The 25,202-nt window shown below is 35.5% G+C and overlaps 2 protein-coding genes across 6 annotated transcripts in view; one reads left to right on the forward strand and one right to left on the reverse strand.

Annotated features, from left to right (window-relative positions):
* Positions 1-148: 148 nt before the first annotated feature.
* Positions 149-21,427, reverse strand: LOC139147079 (solute carrier family 28 member 3-like). 2 transcript variants are annotated; one of them, XM_070717936.1, is made up of 12 exons: positions 21,214-21,427; positions 14,667-14,762; positions 14,051-14,197; positions 13,369-13,649; positions 12,850-12,991; positions 11,960-12,150; positions 11,177-11,338; positions 10,730-10,984; positions 10,215-10,383; positions 9,507-9,683; positions 5,178-5,358; positions 149-2,479 (listed from the first exon to the last, which is right to left on the reverse strand). In XM_070717936.1, exons 8-12 carry the CDS (start codon positions 10,825-10,827, stop codon positions 2,385-2,387), a joined length of 720 nt encoding a protein of 239 aa, XP_070574037.1. In that variant the 5' UTR covers positions 10,828-10,984; positions 11,177-11,338; positions 11,960-12,150; positions 12,850-12,991; positions 13,369-13,649; positions 14,051-14,197; positions 14,667-14,762; positions 21,214-21,427; the 3' UTR covers positions 149-2,384. The 2 variants fall into 2 exon arrangements, with proteins under 2 accessions (XP_070574037.1, XP_070574038.1); XM_070717937.1 differs by having other exon boundaries at positions 156-2,479.
* A 2,243-nt stretch (positions 21,428-23,670) lies between these two features.
* The window catches only part of LOC139147080 (kinesin-like protein KIFC3), a 41,251-nt gene continuing 39,719 nt past the window's right edge, over positions 23,671-25,202 (forward strand). For 3 of the 4 annotated variants that reach the window (XM_070717940.1, XM_070717938.1, XM_070717942.1), the window contains exon 1: positions 23,671-23,837. The gene's annotated coding sequence lies outside the window, so the exon portion shown is untranslated. The remainder of the gene's footprint in view (positions 23,838-25,202) is intronic. The other variant, XM_070717941.1, reaches the window with a different exon arrangement.

Raw genomic sequence — 25,202 nt, forward strand, 5'->3', positions numbered from 1 at the left:
CCAGTCTTTTGTTTGTGTAAAAAATTTTGTCATCATCTTGAACTGCCGATTAAATTCACATTTCTGACGTTTTTATGGTTTTCAACAGAAATTGTAAAGTTATTAACGGTGTCCAAACATGAATGTTTCTTGGAATATTTTGGAAGAAGATTGATAAATCTATCTGTACGACTGATCAGTTGAATCTCTGTCGCTGAAGTATTTAAGAACAGTGCACTTAACAACTGCTTTCTTGTAATATTTTATTACTCTGGTCATCTTTACTGATATATCGTTTTAAAACATCCACTTTAAACCACAAAGGTAGCGGAAGAAATTAATTAGCTAGACTGAAAAATGAGTTCCTCTTGGAGTTTTCAATGCTACAAAATTATTTGAATAATCAACATTTTTTAAATCTTTTGAATTCCAACAACAAATATGGCATTGTTATAACTAATTCATTAAAATACCATTAAGCATAATTGCATTCACCATTCGTCTGCCTCAGCTTACTTTCAAGACATATTTTAATATCATCACAGGAAGAGACAGTCTTTTCTTTAATAATCAGTGCTATATAAGGGTTCTACTATTGACATTGATCTGTAAGGTTGACGATGACATTGTGGTTGAATAGCCTAAATACTATTGAATGGATAGCTTTAAAAATGTTTGATCTAGATTTTCACACTAAAGCTCACTGTCTGTATTCTTACTAGGTCTCATTTTTTAAATGCTCGCAAGCCAAAAAATGTCTATGTTTATCTTTACTGGTGACAATTCCTGTATGCTAGGGTGATACACATGGGTCTTGATTGAATTTTCTGGATGTGATGTACAGATAATATATATTATTCCAGTATATACTTGAATGATACAAATGATTTGAATATATTGTTGGCGAAAATAAAGTGATCTTATCGGTCAAGCATGAAAATAGCCATGCTATATTCGCTACATGGTACAGATAGAACAATCGAGAACTTCCAGGTAGAGAGAAAAAACACAAGATTTTAACGTTTCACACCCTAATTTCGATGTACCAATAGAATAAAGACGCGATCACCTTATCAACGGGTATACCACTCGTTTTTGACCAGTTCACTCCATAATATGTATGTGCACTCCCTAGTGCTTGTGACTCGTCTAGATATGTCGTGAACAGGTCAAAATCTCATGGTAATACTATATATAATGCGTATTGTGTGTGTGTATGTGTATTGTGTGTGTGTGTGTGTGTGTGTGTGTGTGTGTGTGTGTGTGTGTGTGTGTGTGTGTGTGTGTGTGTGTATACAAACACACAACCCGTGATAAAGGATGATTGGAAAAAGCGTAACTGATATCCCTCCCGATCTGGTTGCAATTTACTTTCGTAGCAATAAAAGCTGAAGCAGTTTAATACCACTAATCTTGATCTAGACATATATTTGCAGAAATAACTATTAACAATAGCGTGTGCCCGTTCATATTTTATTATGCTCTAATTAATTACTTAAAGGGACATTAGCTGTAACTTTGGACAAATTTTTCACAACTTTGTTTCAATGTATCAACTACAGAATTTTACTGTAATCCGATCATCATGACCAATGTCCGGTGTCCTGCTTGCTAACACGACCTGTATATGTGAAACGACCATTGTTATTGTTGATAAATGTATTCTAGTCCGGACCTGAATACAAAATTAAACAATAACAATGCAGATTATACTCATGTAGCGTATATTTATGAGCTAAATATTCGGAATTTCTCCATGGTTCAGGGATTCAAACCAGAAACTGCAGATGATACACAGAACAAAAAAAAAAATAAAAAAATGACCAAAGTTACAGCTAATGGATCTTTAATTAAACATCACGTTCATACCCACTTCCCACATATTATTGAAATGATCTATATGTGACCTGTAGTTTTGGCGTGTTTTTATCTGTTATGGCAAAATATAAACACGTTACGTGTCTGAAAGATTCAAGCTTCCCCAAAACTACAAGAAATCGTTAATTTTAGGATGCAGACCGAGAAGGTGTGAACATAAAGACCTACTTACAAATAATTGGACATTATGTGCTTTAAATCAGTATATTTCCATTTTAAGTTAAAGCGATCAAAGGCTGTAAGTGTCCACTATGACTTCACAGTAATAGTGATAGTTCATTTATTTTTGTTATACTTTGCCTCGTAATAACATCGTGAGTAATATAGATTCTTAATACATATGAATAAGATATTATCACAAATATGCTGTTACTATACAAAATATACTAGATCAAAAGAATATCCCGCATATCCCTTGTTTAATCAAAATCATTTCCGACACATTCTGTACAAGTGTTCTTCCCACATATCCTATAATATTTGAGACCGTTTATATTTTCCGAATACTGTGCTTTGCGTCTTTGCTATTAGTAAACCGTTGTATTCATAAAACTTTGAGTTGTCAGGACTACAGTACTGTGGTTTGTCATTACCGTCAGAATAGGGTCTTCATACAGAATACCTGCAACAAAGTATAAATATGATCGCTGAAGAAAAAATCTATAAAATTCAGATATCTTCACAGGGTCAAACACTGCTCAATTCGACATGTATCGTCATGTAGGGATCATCAGACGAAAGGTTCAACTATTTTTACATCTGAACTTTTCCCGCCCCGTTGACTTTGTGTTTAGCGCACATTTCTGCGAGTTCCTGCTTCAGTTTGCCATGTTGCCACACATTCTTAATGAGGCAGATGGCTCCAATCCTGGAAATTGGGCATTGTATTTCGATTGGCAATACCTCTCTATATGACGGCATTTGGATAAAAAGTTCTGATCGTTTGTTCAGAAGGTTAAACCAAAGACTCTAGGGTCTATGGTTAAACTTGTCTTCATTGGTAATCGACATACGACTAAGAATTGAGACGAACTGGGAGATAGTAAACTGCCGTAAATGCCGCCATGAAAATAGGTCTTAGCTTGAAACTTAAGTAACGTTCGAACCGGGGGGTGAGGGTACTTCCATATGTGTACGGGTATGTGCCGCCTGGATGGGTAAAATCCCTAAACATTGGTCGAATTTTCATCAGAAAAAAACTAAAACCTAAAAAAAAACCTAAAACCTGAAACCTAAACATCGATCAAATGTCCCATGATTTAGGAAAACCTTCTCATGCAACAAAAAATTCCCCAAAATTTGTCAAGCAAATCCCTAACAATGGGTCGCATTTTTAGCTCACGTGTGTAAACACGTGGGCTATTGTCATAGCGATGTCTGTCTGTCTGTCCGTGTGTGTGTGTGTGTCTGTCTGTCTGTCTGTTTACACGATAACTCAAAAACGCCTGAACGGATTCAAGTCAGATTTGGTACACAGGTACCATATGCTACTTGCAAGAACTGATTAGATTTTGGTTAGTGTGGCTTGCATATTAATTAAGTTATGCAATATCGTTTTTTTCCGTACAATGGTTTCCCTATGGAGACGGTAATGACAGTGTAGACATATATCAAGAAATACTGCACAAAATTTCATGAAACTTTTCACAGATGACAATCTCAACGGTAATGACAGTGTAGACATATATCAAGAAATACTGCACAAAATTTCATGAAACTTTTCACAGATGACAATCTCAGAACATTATGATGATACTGTGAGTGTCGTGTCAATTGCCTTCTCATTTGCATATTTAATGAACTTTTTTTATTAGTGAGATTACTCTGAAATTCCTGCACCAAACTGGACGATACTTGCAACAAATATTGATCTGATATATATCTAATTATACTTAGAAGCATTGGACAGTGTCAAGTTAATAAATAGGTCATTTGCATATTTTATGAAGTTTTGTAATTAGTCATATAACTTCGATATAACTTCACCAAATGTGATTAAATCTGCTGCAGATACTGATCCGACTGATATCTAACTGTAGTGTAAAGCATTCAGTAGTGTGAAATTAATTAAGGGTTCATTTGCATATTTAATGAACTTTGTAATTAGGTATATAACTCTGAAATTACGGCACCCAAGTCTTTGAAATTGGGTACAGATATTGTTTTGATAAATATCTAATTGTACTGAGAAGCATTTGGCAGTGTCAAGTTAACAAATAGGTAATTTGCATATTTTATGAAGTTTTGTAATTAGTGATATAACTCCAAAATAACTGCACCAAATGTTATGAAATCTGCTGCAGATACTGATCCGACAGATATCTAATTGTGGTGTAGAGCATTTACTTGTGTGAAGTTAATTAAGGGTTTATTTGCATATTTAATGAACTTTGTAATTAGTGATATTACTCCAAAATTACAGCGTTAAATTTGATGAAACTTGCTACAGATGTTGATCTGATAAATATCCAATCGTACTGAGAAGCATTGAGCAGTGTCAAGTTAATAATTAGCTCATTTGCATATTTCATGAAGTTTTATAAGTAGTCATATAACTCCGAAATAACTGCATCAAATGTGATGAAAACTGCTGCATATACTGATCTGACAGATATCTAACTGTGTTGTAAAGCATTTAGTAGTGTAAAGTTAATTAAGGGTTCATTTGCATATTTAATAAACTTTGTAATTAGGTATATAACTCTGAAATTACGGCACCAAATTTTGTTAAACGTGCTACAGATATTGATTTGATAAATATTTCATTGTGCTATGAATCATTGAACAGTGTCAAGTTAATATAGGGATTATTTGCATATTTAATGAACTTTGTAATTAGTGACATTACTCTAAAATTACTGCATTAAATTAAATAAAACGTGCTACAAATGTTGATCTGATGGATATCTAATTGTCCTATGAAGCATTGAGCAGTGTCAAGTTAATTAACAGCTCATTTGCATATTAAATAAAGTTTTGTAATTAGTGTTTAAAATCTGAGAGTACTGTGCGATGTTGAAAAAAACCTGCTTCATTTAGTGATAACATATATCTTATTGTTCTGTGTAGCATACTACTATTAATGAACCTGTTGTAAAACACGTGAGCATATTTAGTTCATATCTGGTTTAATTATACATGATATAGATGTTTTCAACTCGGGTGGCACACTACCATATGCAAATATCAAGAGTACCCCCGGGCGTTCGAATACTTAATGGCCAACTTACATTTGCTATAACGATGCAAATTTATAAACACATTTCCTTCATCTACTTTACTGCATGATTAAAAAGTAAATTTTCTATCAATAGGCCTACCTGCAATACATGCCGTCATAAAGTTAGCTGCATTTCCGGCAATCATTGCTCTCACAGCAATTTTTGATATATCTTTCCCTCTTTCAGGTGAGATTCCAATGAGCGACCCCAACGTCAATCCAATGCCAGTTAGGTGAGAAAAACCACACAAAGCGTAGGTAGTGATTACCTCTGAACGAGGCTGGCAATGAAATGATGAGAACATATAGTCAGAGTGTATTGTCTTAATAAGGTACTTTCAATGATGATAATTGCAATGTTATTTGTTTTTTCAAAGAGTTTAACGCTGACGTCGAGGTTTACTGTTCAATTTTCCTTGTATATTTGATCGATCTATTTGGAAGTTTAGTTGTCACTGAATCGTCAAATTGCTAATAACTGATTCCTCTTGTAATAGTTGGCCAGTGGTTGGAACATGGCGTTAGTAATAGCACAACACAAAATAAAGTCTTGTGCGTGTCAACCTAAGGCCGCGTTCAAAAAAAAAGGTGAGGGGGGCTGGAAGAATCGCGATTGAAATCTTATTTTTTTTCAGATCCCCTCCCCTCAATACCCTCAAAAATTTTCAAGTCCCCCCCTCAATACCCTCAAAACTTTTCAAGTCCCCCACCCCAAATTACCATATAGCCGCATATTTATTAGGAATGCACGCAGAGTAAAAAAACATGTAATGTGTCGTTCTGCACGCAAATGTTCAACACTATCTCTAATCAGCAGGTTGTAGAGCCGTATACCTAGGGCAAGTTCTTAAATTGATTCATTTTTAAATGCATCAGTGAACTTTTTGGATTTCTCAGTCTAAGCCGACTTGAGTTTATCCAACTCTGGCCAGTTCAATGGCACCAGCTGAAAAGCACACAAAATGACAATCATGAGAGAGTATGAAAATTGTGTATTCCTAGCTACGTTTAACCAAATTGTGAAAAAATGAGCACAGTGACCTACCAAATTTTTTTTTTCAAAAGTACAAGACATATACAAGTTAGATGCCACTTATAAAATGTTTTGCAAAATTTTCAATACTGGAAGGTTGAAATATTCCATGAAATTAATGTTTTAGTCTCAGAAATTTTGGGGGTAATAATGGCAAATTTGATAAAAAAATAAAAGATTCCATTTAGTCACACATTTTTCCATTTAAATTAGAGTCTTTACTGTTCAAAGTTTTACTTTTGTGTTATTTGTACAATGAGATGTGAACATTTCATTCACTGCATGAACTTGAAATGAATGGTTTTATATATTGATTTTTAGTGATTTTAGAAAAACTGACTTTTCATCGTATATTTGTATAAGATCAATTATGGTGACCCCATCTTTTGTCTCTAATATTTGATTGTTCTCATATGCCAGAATTCAAAAATCCAACTGTTAGTCCCCTGGTCTTCTATGTGTTGCTCTCTCTTGCTGGATCTTGTGTACAAGTAATTGTATGTTACACTGTCAATTGAGTGTCCTATGACAGAAACTCTTCTTAAACTACATCAGAGTCAGAGCTACATGTATCACTGTCACTGCCAGTATGTAGTAGCAGGGCAGTAGTTGTATTAACTTTTTATTTTGACAATATTTTTGTTCAGTTTATACAATTGTGTTCTTGTTCTAGTCCCTACAGAATGTTGAGCTATCCAGTATTCAGCTTGCCAACACAGCCTACGCGTACCATGCGTTTGCATCATTCAATTATCACCAATATTTAGACAAACGGGCTTTGTTGACAAACTGTATATTGTGTTTTTCAGCATGCTGTAGAGAGACACCAAGAAACTGTGTTTGATACATTGCATAGAAATATTGAAAAATTATCAACAGTTGTAGCTCCTGCCCCATTACAAGGCCAACTTGCTCTACGAAAATTGAATGGCATTCATACATTTTTAGACTTTTTCGAGATTAAAGACATAAAGTATGACAAAACGGTTCTTGATTTTGTTAATTATTACTAACATTAGAACCATTGGATGACATCAAAATGTTGGGAGTCAAAATATTTTCAGGTCACCCTATAGGCAGAGCAAAACTTTCAAGTCCCCCCCCCTCGACTACCCCAAAAATTTTCGAATCCCCCCCTGAATTCCTCCAGCCCCCCCCCCCCAACTTTTTTGAACGTGGCCTAAAATGACTATATGTACATGTCGATTTTAACCTCCCATTGTCGTCTTTGTGTCGATTTAAATAAATTTTCCACACAGTCACATTATAATGTACGTGCAATGTGCAATAGACCAAGTAGAGACGTTAGAGACGTTACTCATCCAGCACATACATTATTTGATTTGCTACCGTCAGGCACTCGATATAGATCTATTGGGACAAAAACCAACCGTTTCAAAAATAGTTTTTATCCAACAGCTGTTCGACTTTTAAACGATTTGTAGTGTTAACATGTTACTTTTGGTGTCTTTTTAAACTTGTCTGTGTGATATATGTTATTTGTTGTTTTATTTTTGGCCTGAGCTCTGCAGATCCACCCCGAATTCCATTGTATTTTCGTTTTTAGCTACTATAGACTATAGTCTATAGAAGCTATTGGGATGGGTATCCGTCCGGCGTCCGTCGTCAGTCTGTATGTATGTATGTATGTATGTATGTATGTATGTATGTATGTATGTATGTATGTATGTATGTATGTATGTATGTCCGTTTGTGAGGCGTCCGTCCACTCAAATATCTTGAGAACCGCAGTACTTACTGATTTGATATTTGTTGTGTAGATGAAAAATAAGATTTTGAGAAACTATTTTTTTTAATTTTTTGATATTGTTGAAAATAGGCAAATTAATGCCAAAAAAGTGTGTTTTTGGTAAAAAATCTTCTTCTTCATAACCGCTGGTCAGACAGCTTTGTTATTTGGTATACAGGTCCCTAGGGATAACCCAACTTAGATTTGTTCAAATTGTGATGAAATATGCAAATGTGTATTTTTAAGGAATTTTTTTGTCATTTTTGGTCAAAGTTTGACTTACATTGTATGTAATTCTTGTACTGTATAAACCCTATCAATTCACCCAGAAAAAAATAATTAATATGATTTCAAATAATTGAATTAATTAGGAAATCATCAAAGCCAAAATAATTTTAGTGTGGAATTATCAGAACGTTCAACTTTTTTTGACAGTTCATAGTGAAATGCTTACCATCTTGGAGGATAAAAACATGTAAAGGCAACTTTCCTGAATCCCAACTTTGATATATTCTGAACAACCATTTATGTTATCTAAAAGAAATTGCTCATAATAGTTTGTCATGATAGGGTGGTCAAATAAATAGAGATAGAGAAAGTTCTAATTTCCATTTATGGTTGACTTGGTAACGATAAGATTACTTTTTGAGGAAAAAAATAGAGTGGTCAATTAAAAGAGTGGTCAAAGTGATAGTGTTTTTATGGTAAAGCTGGGCTGTAAGTGTTAGATTCCTCATGTGCTATTTATAGCAATTATGCAATCTGTGTAAACAGTGCAATGAAAGTGTAACATGATTCCTTATAATGCTTTTGATGACCTTGAACTTCTTAAGTTTCAAACATTTGTCTCTTCAGTGTGCTTTCTCTGAGTACGTACAGTCTCAACTTATTCAACAGAACTTACTTACAATGTTAATTTGAAAGTTAAAATGTGCTTGGTTAATAGGATGAAAATACTGATATTGAAAGGTAACCAGCTCAAGATTCTTTATAACCTGACAGATATGCTGTTTTTTTATGACGTAAATCTTGATTTAAGCAAGTCTTGTTTACTTTAATTAGAATGTAATTAACTCTCGTTTATTTGCTATTATAGACTAATATAGTCTGATGAAATATGCAAGTCTGTATTTTTACAGAATTTTTTTCCATTTTTGGTCAGGCCATCCTGAAATGAGCTATCAAAGATATCCACCTTCTTCATCAATACATGTGTCACAAAAGGTTATTCTCTACATAACACAGCAGAGCTCTGTCAACTGTTGAGTCGCTTGTTTTTTCATAACCGCTGGCTTAAATTTTCCTTTTTCGCTAAAAGCTCAACCCCGATGAAATACTAACTCGGTTATATGATATTTGGTTTACATGTCCCTCGGATGACCTTAGTGAGATAATTTCATACAGTCAGGAAATACTTAATTTTGTATCCATGTCTATAGTAGCTTCAGGGACTTTGGCCCTATGTTTATACACATGGTAATAAAGTGTTATTATTATTATTATTATTATTATTATTATTATTATTATTATTATTGAATAGCGACGACACGAGACTGACAAATTGTCCACATCATCATCATCATCATCATCATCATCATCATCTTTCAATACGCGCATTTTCTTTCCATGCAGTTACATTGACTTACTGATAATGTCGGTTCTAGGCCAAGTTTCCGGTTCTCTAACAACACAGCCATCTTTCTGTAGGATACCAGAACGCTGGTGACAATCTTCATACCAATGAGTTCACCAACCAAAAAGCAGTCTTGCCATGGTACACCCATCAAATAAGCAATTGGCATGAACAACCAAGCACAGATCAACTTATCAAAACAAAAATGAATTAGGATGTCAACAAAATTATTACAATTACAAATCATTGAGCAACACATATTTGACATTTTATTGACTGGAACTTAGTAAATTTGGTATCAAAATGTGTAGTTTTAACTTGAAGGACATAAACTGTGACTTTTTATAGTACTTTCATCATTGTTGTCCTAGAAATAAGTCTCTCTACACTACGTCGAATACTCGAAATATAAATTATAAGCCTTGACAACGCAACATTTAATGCCATTGTTGACAGAGGAATTTTCTCCCTGACTAACATCCGTTCGTCAACAATAACATTGGAGTTACACAAAGCTACACAAAGCTACGATATGGCATTCCCAGGTAATTTTAGGATAACATTTGTTCGCAAGCAAACTATGTTAGAAAATACATCAACATTGCAACTCATGGAATTTTCAAATTTAACAGAACAAGCTCAATTTTTGTCATTGATATGTGGACGACACAATACGCAATAATAAGCTCATTGCAAAATATTAAAATAAGTACACCTGTACCTCAAAACTTAAGATTGGATAGCCAACCATGCCGCCCGCCCAAGATAGAAAGGCATTCATGAACTCAACCAAGGCTAAAAACACGATACAATTTGCGGCCACGTTCACGGCTATGGGAACTGCTAACATGGCGCCAGTTGCTATGGCATCGATGATGTTCTGATACTTGCTAGAAATATCAAAATTACACGAGAATTGTTAAAGTTAACATGTAGCAAGGTAGTTTAAACATTATGGTGCTGTCGTGTTTATGATCAATAGACTGGTCTCCAAGACAAACAAACAATAAATTGGATGAGAATAAGTTCACTGATCAGTATCGATCAAATGACGTGTCAAATACTTCAGTGGTTTGCGCCGGGTCTTTTTTAAATTCTACTCATTAACTTTGTTAAAATTGCGGTATTGAACAGAGAAGAAAGTTTCCTGGAAAGGGGATTTATCATTTCCTGACTGAATACTAGATTAAAAAGTCGTTTTTATATCGATTAATAGCATAATTTGATATTACTTACGTTATGTATATCTTTGCCGTCTTCATTTCTGCTGATGGAGATTTCTCTATTTCAGGGTAAAACATTTTGGAGAGAGCCAGGGCTGCAGGTGCTGACATGACGGAAGCAGTGATAAGATATAGGGCTGAGACCGAATGCTATGGCTGCACCTATAACACTACCAGCAATGGTGGCGTAACCAGCCGTGGCAACAGCGTGCAGCTCTGACAATGACATTGAACTTATGTAAGGCGCTATGAGTAATGGAGCTTCACTCTGGAAACGGAAAAAATAATGTCAAAATAGCATAAAAATGTACGACATTGTAATAAAATATTCACTATATTGTCAGTTGAATTTACCAATTTTTAAATTTTTTGTGGTTTTTGTACATTGAAATGACGGCCTAAAATTCTACTTGGTCTTATTAAAATCTTTAATTTGAAATAGTAATTTAAAACAACTCACCATACTGAGGAATATGGAAGCAGCTGCTGCGAGAGATTCACTGGCTGATGTGTGCATTGTGAACTGTAATAACCAAGCTAGCTTAGTAATGACCAGCTGGACAAGTCCAATATGGTACAAGCAAGCGATGATAGAACCCAAAAATAATATAATCGGAAGAACCTGTAGATGTCAAAGAACATGCTTGATAAAAACAGTTCCAACGAACATGGGGAAACAGGGAGAAGCAAGAGGTTAACATGAAAGTAATATAGTCTATCCCGTATATGCCATTGGAGTATCGTAGTTAATTGACTTTAGAGTCAGTGAGTAGAGACGACTGGTCACACTATGCACGACTTGTATACTTGTTCGTAAACTACGAACTTGGCATTATTGTGTGACTTGCCAAGAATGGTGACTCAGGACGTCCACGGTCTAATTTGATAGAGTATGAGTTCCAAACTTAATGATGAAAACCGAAATTTAGTCTTTCATTGATGGTTACACTTTTGAAGCGATGGGAAAAGTTCATTTTGTGTCGTATACATGCGTTTTAATCTGTCTACTTGGTGCATGGATGAAATTTGATGTTGAACAGAACACACATCAGGTAGTGTGGCGACATATAGGTACTTCCGAGGATTGTGACACTTTTATATCGGAGCAACTTTTATAAAACTGACAAACTAAAAGCAGTGATCGAAACGTTCTGAAAGTTTTGTATAAGAGTCGCATAAATCAGCCATCTTCATGAACAAAGATACGCTGTTTTGTTGTAACGAACAAGACTGTTTAATATACCTTGAAAGCGAAAAAGTGATTGACCCAAAGTTCACCGAAGACAAATTCCGAGCCAGCCTCAGTATAATCAAGAAATTTGCCAATTTCTTCGCCAATAAACCTGAAGGCCTCAAATCCCCACTTAGTGCGTAGAATCAGCAATGCCAAGCAAGCTTGAAGAGCCAGTCCCCATCGACGGGCCTCCATCTTATCTGTTAAATAAAACACGTGATTAAATTGTTGGTCAAGCGATTTGAAAAAAAAACCGCATGAATTGGCTCAGATTATCAACACTTTTCAAACAAATAAACAAATCACACGAATTGAATCACACTGTATGAGTGTCGCTGACTAATACTTGAGGATAACTCTTGCTACATGGTATTCTATACTTAAACTTTGAGGTGTATTGAAATTTTCCTCGGATTTATTTCCTGAATGTACCCACTTATCTTTAGTTAACGATTTCTTTCAGTGGATAGCTCTGTGGTCGAGACAAATTTCAGTTTTTTTATTCATTTCAAAATAATGTTGAAATACCCAATGTCCAATTTGACAATTGAATTCTGCAGACTAAGCACTGTATTGTCAAGGCTACAGCTGTTTATTTCAACAAACTTTAGAGAGAAGAATAAGATAACCTAGAACAAAAATACTGTGAACATTATAGAAAGTTACTGTAACAGCTAAATGCCTTTGATAGGAATGTGATTGATTGAAGTTTATTGACAGAATTTGTTTTACAACTAATGTGAACTTTATACTTATTGAGATGTCTGGCGTCACGGTCGACTAATTCTTGAGGATCACAACATTAATGTGTTTAAACATTGATGTCTCACAGAAATGATAGTTTGCCGAGTGGTAATTTTGTTAAACTTTTGAAATGAATTGAAAAAAACAGGGTTTACCTTGTCAGGATGTTTAGAAAACAAGAAACAAAAGACGAGAATTGTGATAAGACCAACAAATGACCTCATGTTTGATGGATCTTTGGAGGTATCCAACACAATCCACAGTACTACCAGTGCCAATGCTGTGATTCCAGACACCCTGGTTGAAGTGAGCACGTAAGACTGTTATTCGATATCATAGTAAATCAAATGTTATGAACACATTTCTAACTTTGAAAGACACAACCGTAAATTTGAGTCATGTAATTGTGAGGTCGAATCGGTGTTGTTCGTGAAGTAACTTGAATAGTATTTCTCCGGGTAACCCCCTAGTTTAGCATCAGAAACGTGATGTGTGGTTAGTACTTCAAACGCAATATTGGAACTCTTTAATTTGCTATTTGTAGAAAATATGCAAATGACCACGTCTCCAGGATATAAATATTTTGCGATTACCGATATCGATTCTGTAGGCCTACATCGAAAGCAAATGTCGATTGAAATTACGAAGACATGTCAACACGATGTAGAACTTACCATCGAATTAAATTCCAGTGCCTATCACAGAATCTGACCAACGGTCTGCACAGTTTACTGAATGATTCTCCGAAATAGTCACGTATTTTGGCGTACACAATACACGAGACAACAAACAACGTCATTGCCAACAGTGCCAAAGCTCCATCAAATGAGTAGTAGAGGGCATATGTCAAATACACAGAGTACAGGACAAGTAATGTCAGGTAGAGAGCTATTTTCAATGTTTTCTTGCGTTTATGAAAGAATTGGCCGATCGATGATTGTACTCTGCGGATAGCCTGTATTGACAAGAGAAGGATAAAGATGTTATGTGTGATAGCAGTGGCAATGCTGATCTTCAAAGGTATTTTGATCTTCAAAGGTATTACACTGTCTCTATATATCCTGCCAATATCAACTGAAAGGAATTATCATAAACTTTTGAAGACTAAGTCTCCTTAATTAGATATTTGGGTTCCATAAATGAGAGATGCAAACGATCCTAAAAGTTACTGATATATTGCGGACCCGATCCTGAGTGATCAGATAATAGTTCAAATCCAATGAGAGGAGAATAACCCATGGAAATCTACTTAGGATTGTCGGTGAAATTTCTCAAACATACGTCTAGCAGCCATGCTAGGTCGAATGAAACTATATGAATTAAATTATTGATAGAGAAAGTATAAAAATGTTTCACCCTGGAGCAGCAATTATCAGGAAAGTCGGCATCGTTGAATTCTCCGTCAGTAATGTCGATTCTTTCTTCAAGTTTACTATGCGTCTTGTCATCAGAATTTACCCCTTCGTCGATTATAGAACCAAGATCAAGGTCAGTGTCATCTTTCTGAACACAAAGGAGAAAACTAATAACATTTATAGAATTCACATACCCCAAAATTATGTATCAGAGGTTGTGAAGTTAAAGGGACAAAGTCGCCCGTTTGATGAATTTTGTTTGATACGAGATACTACTTATATTGTTTGACATGTTGAAATATACTGATTGAATGGCTGACCATGCATATATTCGACATCGATTTTAGTCAAATTAAATGAAACCTTGGCGAAAATGAATTAATGGTCATGACCATTGATTCATTTCGCCATGGTTTCATGTATCGTGTCTAAAACCGGAGTCGAATATATGCATGGTCACCCATTCAATCAGTATCTTTTCAACATGTCAAACAATATAAGTAGTATCTCGTATCAAACAAAATTCATGAAAAAACGGGCGACTTTGTCCCTTTAATATTACAAAGGTTTTGCGAACAGATAAGCATTTTTATACACGATATATTTAATCAACTTACTTTTTGTGAATTTTCCGCTATCACACAAACAACATCTGCATCCTTGGTCTTTAGTTCCAAACTTTCCTGTGCTTTCACTTCTTCCATTTCTCTCACCTGCCGTTTAGATTACATAAACTTTACTACCATTATCAATTAACCTGGGTCTTTTAAATAAATATTAAAACAGCTTATTCAAGTTTCTGAATAGCAGTTCGAGAGGACAACTTGTCCAAGTTTGTTCTCGTATTAGTTCATGTTGACATTGAATGCTCCCACTTTCAGTCATTTGTTTGCATTAATTAGGTCTTTGTTTCCCATTAAAACTTGACCAGTTTGCTATCAGCGCAGGCTGACAAGCAAACTATTTCTAGGAATTTGTTTTATCAGAGAATATTTATGATAATATATATTCATTTATATATCATACACTTTATAAGTAGTAGTAGTAGTAGTTGTTGTTGTTGTTGTTGTTGTAGTAGTAGTAGTAGTAGAATTCAGCGAAAAAGACCGAGAGGTTACTTAAACAACATGAACAACAAGATGCGATATTCATAATAGTAAAGCCCCAGTGCTGCTAACTTTTGATGATAATTTCACCATTTTTATTTTGAATGCGAATCATAATTCCTTGTTCTTCTCCCCAAAGAATGTTGATATACACAGTATCCAGCTTGTCAACTCAACCCCTATGGTTGTAAAGTGCAATGTTATTGTTGAAGACTGACTTCTGGTCCGGACTAGAATTCAAATGTAAACAATACTCATGCATTTTACACATATAGACGCTAAGTTGACTAGCTAAATAGTGGATGTTTAAACATTCTTTGGGGAGTAGAATAAGAAGTTGCAATTGGTTTATAAAATAAAAATAATGAAAAAACCATCGAAAGTTAGCAGCACTGGGGCTCTAAATTGACAAGACACAAACGTTTCATTAGTAACTAGTGTACGAGAACAGATTATGAAAATACAAAAAAAATGAATGGTGAGAAAGTTAGTCTTATGTGTACTTTCAAGTTTAACATTCCTTGTCAATCAGATTTTATGGCTGAAAAGTGACAAGATCTGATGAATTTCAATGTCATTTTGTATTTGGACTGAACTGACTGTTATTATGTAACTTGTGTTTCAGTAAATATACGTGTATTCATGGCACATATCTACATGCAGGGATAGAGAGTTGGCAGCCGCTGGAGCCGTTTTTTGCCATAAGAATTGTTCAGTTTATTGTGAGAATTACGCCATGGTAAGATGTCACAAGAAAGCTTTGGCTCTCGACATTCGATGCTCGACTTTTGGTAAAAACATTCAATTCATACCCGGCTGCTCTTGCCTACAATACTCAGCGTGGAAGGCACATGCAATCATTCAAATCAGGTCCAATAATCATTATCATTCACGGTAACTATGAAATTTACCAGGTCCAAGGAACGTATCGAAAATGACAAAGGCAAATGGGTCATCTTGAACCACGAAATAGTGGTGGTACCAGGTGTCCGGAATGGGTAAGCGTACCCTGCCAGCTAGCTGCACCCGTGAAGATTGACCAAAGCGACAAATCCATTGTTATTTGGTGAATTCACGAAATTACTTTTGTGAGTCATTCGAGAAACAGACAGGTCATATCCGTATCTACCATAGAACTTCTTAAATGATTGCACTAATCTACCGTTACTTTCTGAGAATCCTTGCCTCACTAACTTTAGAGCTAATACGCTGTGTCTAACTCGAAAGTTTTCATATGAATTGCATGCTCTACTGTATCTAAGGAGTTGTGAAATATACACACCATAAGCTGGAGATGATGGTACATTGCTTGACAAAAAGGGAAAGTTTATGATTTCAAAATTGAAATCGTCTCTTTTGTCATACAGCTTAGTATATAGTGTATTTTGTATAATTTCAAAAAATACGTCTAGGTATGATTCCGAATCCACACTTTCAGTTATTTCTTTTATTTCTAAATCATCTGGGTAGATGTGGTGTAGATAATTGGATATACCAGGATTGTTTAAACTGATGAGATCATCAATATATGTGTGGGTGTTGTTAAATCGCTTGGAAAGCCTTTTACACCAAGATTTCTGAAGTGATTACATGAACTCTGCTTCATACGAATACAAAAATAAGTCTGCAAGAAGTGGGGCGCAGTTTGTGCACATGGGAATGCCTACGGTTTGCCTGAATGTCATGCCAGCAAACTTGATAAATATGTTGAATATTAGGAAATATAGCATTTTAATCACTTCAACGTCACTGTATTTGAGTTTTACATCGCTGTTCACAGTGTAGCATATGTATGTACGAATAATTTACCCACCGTTGTATATTGCAAATGGAGGCTAAAAAGTTTTATAAAGGACAAAAGTTGTTTAACCAAAATAAATTTTACAAACTCTCTCAACTCTATTTACTATGTGAATTTTAACGACACATCAACTTAATTTTGATTTTTACCTTTAAGGTGGTTGGAAAGGCTAGAGCGTCAGTTATAAACTTCAACAAAAATATAAAAATGTAAAAGTAGTCAACATTCTCTGTGGAATAAAAAAAACTAGACATTTGGGTACAAAGACATTGCAGAGTTACAGCCTGTTGAAACTAGCTTCTGAAAAACTGACCAAATAAGAAGAAGTTGGGGAGTCCTTAGTGTATTAACTATGGTAGAGGTCCCCTGGCTTTTAATAAAATGTTTAAAAAGGGGAAAGTCAACAAAACTATAAAAATGTAAAAGTAGTCAACATTCTCTGTGGAATAAAAAAAAACTAGACATTTGCGCACAAAGACATTGCAGAGTTACAGCCTGTTGAAACTTCTGAAAAACTGACCAAATAAGAAGAAGTTGGGGAGTCCTTAGTGTATTAACTATGGTAGAGGTCCCCTAGCTTTTAATAAAATGTTTAAAAAGGGGAAAGTCATTATTTGCTGTTTTTCAGGAAAGTTTGACAAGGCGGTGCTTGCATTCAGAGTGAGTGACTGCTATTGTAAATGCATTTTTAGATTTTTTGAGTGTCAAAGAGGTGTCAAAAGTAAGATTTACCAAAAAGACTGCTCTGTGACTTCAAAAGAGGGGTGCAAATATGGCTTGTTTTCAACATTTTTGACAGAATAACAGTTTTCCTACATAATTGTATACCAATTTAATCCAACCTTTGAAATGAGACATGGACATGGAATTTTTACAGCCTATTAACAAGGTTACAGATAAGATTTATATGGCACAATTTTCCTGTATTTGAAGTACTTTTTGAAAAATTATATTTTGAAATTTGAAAGAATTTTTAATAATTTTTGATATGTAAACCGATGTAAAATCATAAAAACAAATTTTATTTACAAATCCTGCCATACAAATCTTACAATTAATAGTGTCAACATATTTATAGCTAATTTGGTAATATTAGTACTATCTAATCATTAAATTCAAATATGTAAAAAAATATGAAAAATTAAATTTTAATATTTACTGGTGTCATATTTCAAAATCATGGCTGCAAATATACAATTTGTATATTCTTTGGAGAAAGTATTAACTAAGAGAGTTATCCTGAAAATTTGAACTAAATATCTTGATTCTAACACTTGAAACTTGACATTAACTCTGAGAAAAGAATTGGTGCAAAAATAGCCTTTCCAGCAAATTAATTAAGTTGTGAATTTTTGCAGGGTAAAAAGCTCCGATTAATATTTTTTGCACTCAGACGAGAGTGTAAAAACAGCCCGCCATATGTTTCAACGTTGAAGCAAAGCTTGAATTCAATCGAACTTATTGTGCTTGATTGAGTTCGACCGTCCGAAGTCATTCCACCATCGCCAAACTTTTTCGCGATTGCGTGTTATGGTTTATGGAGGTCGATCTCCTTATGACCTGACTTTCTCGTGATGTCCGAGCCTGGATGTCCTGCAGCGCCCCCTCCCCGATATCAAATGGTTCACTCCTAAAGGACGCCTTCTTACAAACAACTCGGAGAAGTGTTGTCTCGCATGTAAATATACATACTCCACATTCTTGTACTCTAATAAAGAATTGACGAAAACACACCAACCTTAACCTGGATTAACCTTAAACCGTGCAAAGTTTAGTACTGGCATAGAGACAGAAATTACCGAGAATTTACCAATATTTTGCAATTCAAAATGATCGCCATCCCTGTGTTAGCTCTGTCGAGAAAGCATCTTTTTTTCGAAAAACTAAGAGGGTAAATATTCTTACTCCAAGCGCTTTAAAGTGAGACCCCACAAGTGGTAGATCACCAAAGTATTGTAAACATTTGACACTCTGAATATCTGTACAAAGACGCACTCTTCCTTCACTCCTAATTTCATTGTCGTCCCAGAAGATATCGGTTTACCTTAACCTCATAAGCATTAAACGTCACCCACTTTATTGCACTTGAACTTCTATATATTTCTTGTGTAGAAAATTTACAGTTATGAAAGGGATTTTGACCATGTCTTTCGTTTATCATTTTGTCTGTTGTTCTTTACAAGATGAAAAGTTCCTCCTTTCACAGACATCTTCGCACTATTCTGTTGTTTACAAACTCTTTCAAACAAATGACTCGTGATACGAATTTTAAGCAAATCAAAAATAACCTTACATCATGTTAAGAAGTGCGTTGTAATAGTGGGCGAAGAGTAAAAATTGAGGTCACCAAAATCAATGAGAGAAAACATTGTGCCGTGGCATATCTCCCTAACTGGGGGTCTTGACAACACAACTGTTGTTGTTCATTTTATCATTTGCAAACACCCCTATAAAATCTGAAAACCCAATCAGCTTCCCAACCATTCTTTCACAAGTCCGTCTTATCATTATCTCTGGAGAAGATCCCATAATTTCAGCGCTGAATTTTTCGCTGCCCAATCAAGCGTACACACTGAACAGTACTGACACAACAACAACTGGTATAGTATTGCTTGACATTTGTTTATACCATTGTGAGGCACACATAAACGGAATAAAAGTCATTCTCGTACCAGCAGTGTTCAAAATTTGTTTATCACTTGATATGTTGGCGTTAGAGCTCAATAAGCTGTAACCTTTGACGTACTTTTACCAAACATTTTTGTTCTCTTTTTAAAACACACTTTCTTACTGTACTTCGAGGGTCATGTCAAAATGTCTACTGTTCAATTTGTCAAAACATTTTGTATTGTACAGTCTCATTTGTTATTTATGGTATTGCATATTTTACATAACGTGTTGTGTTTTGCAAGGCAATTAAAAAGGGGTGAAATAATAAAATATTTTGTATGCGAGAACAAAAATAGTGAGACTATTTGCCAAAGTTAAGGCTGTTGTCCCTTTAAGCTAACATTTGCAGAATTGAAACGACGCGTTTATGTTATCAAACAACATAAACAAGGACACTATCACTGTAGTGATGTATTTTGTTATATTTTCTGACGGTTACATAACCTGCGTTGTACTGTATAGCCTGTCCATCAGCCCATTGTACAAGTTACTATTGAGCCTAGCATTGAATAATTTAAGAATCCAACACAATGTCAGCTTGAAAGTTTAAGTTTAGTGTTCATTTTCAAGTGTTAAAGCGGATCCGGTTCTGGCATTAGTGGTTGTTGATGTCCTTTGTTCTCCTTCCAAAATATGTGCACAGTTAACAAGTTTGCTTAGACATAAAGCTGATAAAAAAACCCACCCCTTTAAATCTTCAATCCTACAACTTTCAAGTAATATTGTTAAGTTGTTGTTCTTTGTTGTTGTTGTTGTTGTTGTTGTTGTTGTTGTTAGTCCCAACGCTTCTCGAATCAAAAGCATTGTTTTATGTATTTATTTATTTATTCATTCATTTTTCAGACCTTTATTCATTAGTTCCTTCATAGCTTGTTAGTTATTTGCTTGGCTGATTGGTTAACCAGTTTGTTTTAATCTCGATTATTTAAAAGAATGAACAAATCCTACCCTAGTGCAAACCACAACAAAGTATACTTTTATGATCTGTGACATGCATTCGAAATTATGACACTTGGGTCTACAAACTTATCAAGATAGTTCTTCTGGTTGCCATTGTCAACGATATTTTATGTTGTTCGTTTGGCGTCAACACAAATTGAACTCGTCAGACATTGCACATAGCATAGCGTAAATAAACAATATGACAGTACTATTTTATATAATGTTTAGCATTGGGACTAATACAAGTAATAACGCTAAGGGAATACAGTGAAGGTACTTGTACCTCTGTGACAATAACAATCGTTCTCAGGATGTAGAAAGACCATTGTTTCGTCAGTCAAATACTACTTAAATTCTGCAGAATTTACTCTTATTCAAATTTTAATCCGTTCAATCAGAGTTATCGTCCAGGGTTTACTGAATACAATTCATGCGTTCTTATCTACAAACAATGGTATTATAGCTATTCACAAAAACATCTACAAAGAGATGATTTTTCCCGAAACGCCGCCACTGATCCAACTATTATTATGTAGAAGACTAATGTAAACTAGCCTTGTGTTCCGCACAATAACATTAATAGGCAATATACCTTCATTATCAAATTAACAAACCAGACTATACATTGGAAAACATTTGACTTACCTATCGTTAAAAACGTACGTAATTGTTGCTCTTCTATGTGACTTTGCCTCAAGATGACATGGAAAGGCTCTGAACGAGTGCTGAACCACGGGACCGTGGCTGAACTCACGGGATTGGTTATTGTTTGAGGTTAGGGAGGACAAGTCTCTAGTCTTTTTTTTCAACTCGTTGGAATTTGCCCAGCGTTGCATAGATGAATCGAAGAATTCTTGTTGACTTTCTGCCCCCTATTGACATGCAAAGCACACTTGAAATATCTACCCACTCTATAAAACTGTGCACCTTGTACCTACCGATCCATTACTTGCTAAGTGTCACTTCGTCTGAAAAACACTGACTTCTCTTTGTGCCGTGGATACAAATACCTGTCCTCGTTAAAATTACCTGAACTCAGACCATGAAAGCTATAGTCGAACATCATTCTCGTAGAGTCAGTGAGCAAAGACGGTCGGTTGTTCATGAGACGAGCAATATATCGCCTTTCTCGCCAAACATTATGAGGTTTAATCAGAACTAAAAACAACAAGAGGTCTATGCATGTGGAGTACAGTCACTTATGGCAGTACGTACACCGAAAGTTCCCATTCAGCGGAATTGTTTTACGAATATTTTAGTTCCGTTTTGACTATTAGCAAAAACTATCTTCAGAGATGTAACTGATTCACTATCTTCTCAACTATCCTCGACTATCGTCTACTACGGTATCATGAGAAGAAGCCTATGGTCAATTACGTCGGTTAGCATATAGAAAGCAATAGGGCCTGGTAATCTGGTATTATCTGATCATCTGGTATTAAATATCTTAAAACCGTGCGCTGTGGACTTGCTGATTCCTCTTAGCATTATATTTTATCATTAACTTTTTGAAGGTAATTTCCCATCTCACTTTAAAGAGGCAAATGTAATGCCAATTCTTAATGCGGAGACATTAAGTTCAAAGTAAACTGTTTCAAGTTGAAATGGTTTGTATGTTAAACATTATATTCTCACGTGAAGAAAGGCTTTTGTGACTCCTATTTTCAGCATGGTTTCATGAAACACAGATCAACACAAGATTTATCGTATGCTTGGTTTTATTATAATCGGAGTTGCAGTACTTTTTTCCGACATGAAAATTGTACATAGCTTATGAGAAGTATTTTAGAATATGTGTCTGTAGTGACAAAATGAACGTTAATATTAACAACAGGGCATTTAGCGATAGAGTAAAAGAAATTTATAAAATTCCTTGGTTTCGATCTTACAACAGTAGTAATTTGTGAGGACTTTCGCCTCTTTATCATCGGGGTTGATTTTTAGATGCATTATGTATTAATACTAATGTGCAAATAACATGTACGACTGTTTGAAAATCCTTTCCAGGATTAATTTTAATGCCCCTCAGAGGACTACGAGAACTCATGACAATTAGTTTTTAGACTTGTTAATGTTGTCATGTACTCCGCTGTGCAAGAACTAGGCAAGCATGGAGGTTCTGCAGTCCGTTTTGTCGGTAACTCAGCTACATGTACGTGCATTCCTGTTCACTTGTTAGCTTAGAGGAATGGTATAGTCAGTTTTTACCGGATTTATTCTTCCCTGCGATGTACGTGCACACTTTTGTGTCTTTGGATTAGTTTCCATATTTATGACACACTCTGTCATCATCATGAAATGTCAGACGATTAATGTTTAAGTGAACATCTTTACTGTAGTTACGACGTTGATCTATTTCCCGTGAACTTCGCAAAGGATATCATTGTCATTACCACTAGGCCTTACCGTTAATAGTCATCTGGTTTGAGGAAAGTTTCTGAGATTTATATAACTCTTGACGCCATGCTTGAATTAAAGGAGACTTGGTTGTATATTTCACTTTCGCTTCTCTTCTTTGTACAGTCATGTTATTTGGTTTCTGACTAGATAGACTTACCTTCGTTTCATTATTAAACGCGTTTTATTATCTATTATATGTATTTATATTTCCGTAAGTTATCTAATTTATGTGGATATTCTGCACTCTATATGCACTCTGAACAGTTTGCCCACTTACTCAGTCAAAACTAATGATGTGAACTGCGGTCTCGTCTAGTTGCCCTTTTTTACTTTTATTTGAAAATACTGCCAGAAACATTTCATGACATGACGATATCTGGGACACAAAAAAACAATTGTTCAATTGTTCAATTGTTGTTAATATTATGTTGTTGTTGTTGTTGTTGTTGTTGTTGTTGTTGTTGTTGTTGTGGTCGTTGTTGTCTTCGTCGTCGTCGTCGTCATCATCATCATCAAAAGATTAAAATCAACAAGGACCCTCAAAATTTAAAGACCAGAAGTGTATTGAACACGTTGAGTAAAATGTGAGCAATATTGCAGCTGAACACGTCTGCATGAGCGCCATCTGGTGTTAGAGTACAATTTTCTTCCGTGACGTCATAGTGAAAATGTCCCCACCACTACGCTCGCGCGTGCACAGAGGCCAAGACGCGCATATTGAATAAGGCCGGCAGTGGAAGAGGTCGAAGCGTATTAGTGTGTTGTGTAAGCGACAATACTTGAACACTCATTCGATTCCCGATTTACGACAGTTTACTCTGGTGAAGTGTACAAAAGGACAAGACGGATTACGACGCACCGTTGGTGTGGTAAGTTGCTTCTACGTTCATTTTTTAACGTGCACTTAAACTGACTTAGTAAGTTCAGTCAGTGGCCGAGATTTGCGATCAGATTGGAAGTAGGGAAAAGTACAGCGAGAGATTGGTGCAGCGTCGAGTACAATATATCAACAACATGCATTCCCCGTGACCCATCCATGACCGCTTGGATCGTATTATTTTGTCCAAGCAGTGTCTTGCATGTGTTGTTGTTGTACGTTTTAGAGCAACCTAGTATGGTGGTTTGATTTAAACCACAGATTTTGGTGATCGATTTATTGATTGATTCAACTTTTTGACGATACAGACTTCATAGATCGGCATCTAGACTGTAGGAGATCGCAATATCGACCGGCAGCGACCCAGTAGCTGCACCGCGGCGTGCACCGGTAAGCGTGGGTGCCATCCTGCTTAGTACTTGTGCAAAGAAACTCCGTATAACACTGTGCTCTACCTCCATGGCTAGACACGCCAACCATAAATGTTTTATTTGGATGATCTGTTCTGTTTGAAGATTGCTGGAGCAGAACTTTGTTCCAGTGCCTGGGGAGTGTTTGCACTGCAACATATGTCAACAAATACAGCGACTGTTTCATTCACTGCACAGTTCACAAAGTTATGTCAAGTGGGGAAAAGTGACAAAATGGAAGAATCCAACACACAAGAGTCTATGATACAAGTTAACTTTACAAGTCACAAGTGACAACTGAAACACGTGAAATCGTGTTTACTCGGTGTGAAAAGTTTACTGCACAAACCGGGAAAGCTACCATTTACATGTTCTCTGGTGTTCACGGCCACTCCCGTGCATGCTCATCATATTTTTTTTACAAAAATCTCAGAAAGCTGATGCTGAAAATGACAGTCAAAAACAACTGACTATCCACTGTTGTGTCCTGGAGTAGGGGTGTACAAATAGCCTAGACTGTGCCTCGGGAACTACACAGGTTTGGACTCCAACTTTCACAATTCTTTTCTAATCTACCTCTTGTTGGGGCTCATTTTAAAGCTCTTGGTATAAGAAAAACTTTGACCTTCTCAGCAAAAATCTAGTACTTTATTTTTTGCTCCTTCAGAATTAACACAGTGATGACCACCATTTTGAATTTCAAATATTGGTAAATATTAGGTAATTTATTTCTCTAGTGCACTGGTATACAAGGTGACCCCTGATTTTTATTCTTGATTTTGAAACAGAATGGTTGAAAGATTCATTGAGGAAAGTTTGAGCAAAAGTTAAAGTCTTTCACTTTTGAGGTACATACTACCTCAAGCATCTTCCTACCTTCATGGTGGTGATATTGTAACTCCATGAGTACGCTTGTATGGTGTTGGGATGGGGAGTTGGGCTAGGCC

The sequence above is a fragment of the Ptychodera flava genome, chromosome 13 (assembly GCF_041260155.1).
Source record: "Ptychodera flava strain L36383 chromosome 13, AS_Pfla_20210202, whole genome shotgun sequence".
Taxonomy (NCBI): domain Eukaryota; kingdom Metazoa; phylum Hemichordata; class Enteropneusta; family Ptychoderidae; genus Ptychodera; species Ptychodera flava.

Bases quoted from the DNA above. Each gene is read 5' to 3' on its own strand.
- LOC139147079 (XM_070717936.1), bottom strand. From the start codon at position 10,827: ATGTCAGCACCTGCAGCCCTGGCTCTCTCCAAAATGTTTTACCCTGAA. The intron at 9,684-10,214 runs GTACAGGTGTAC...TGTTTTGATAAG, and splicing joins ATCCAATCTTAAGTTTTGAG to TTGATCTGTGCTTGGTTGTT. The intron at 5,359-9,506 runs GTAAGTCAATGT...TTTCATTGCCAG, and splicing joins GCCTAGAACCGACATTATCA to CCTCGTTCAGAGGTAATCAC.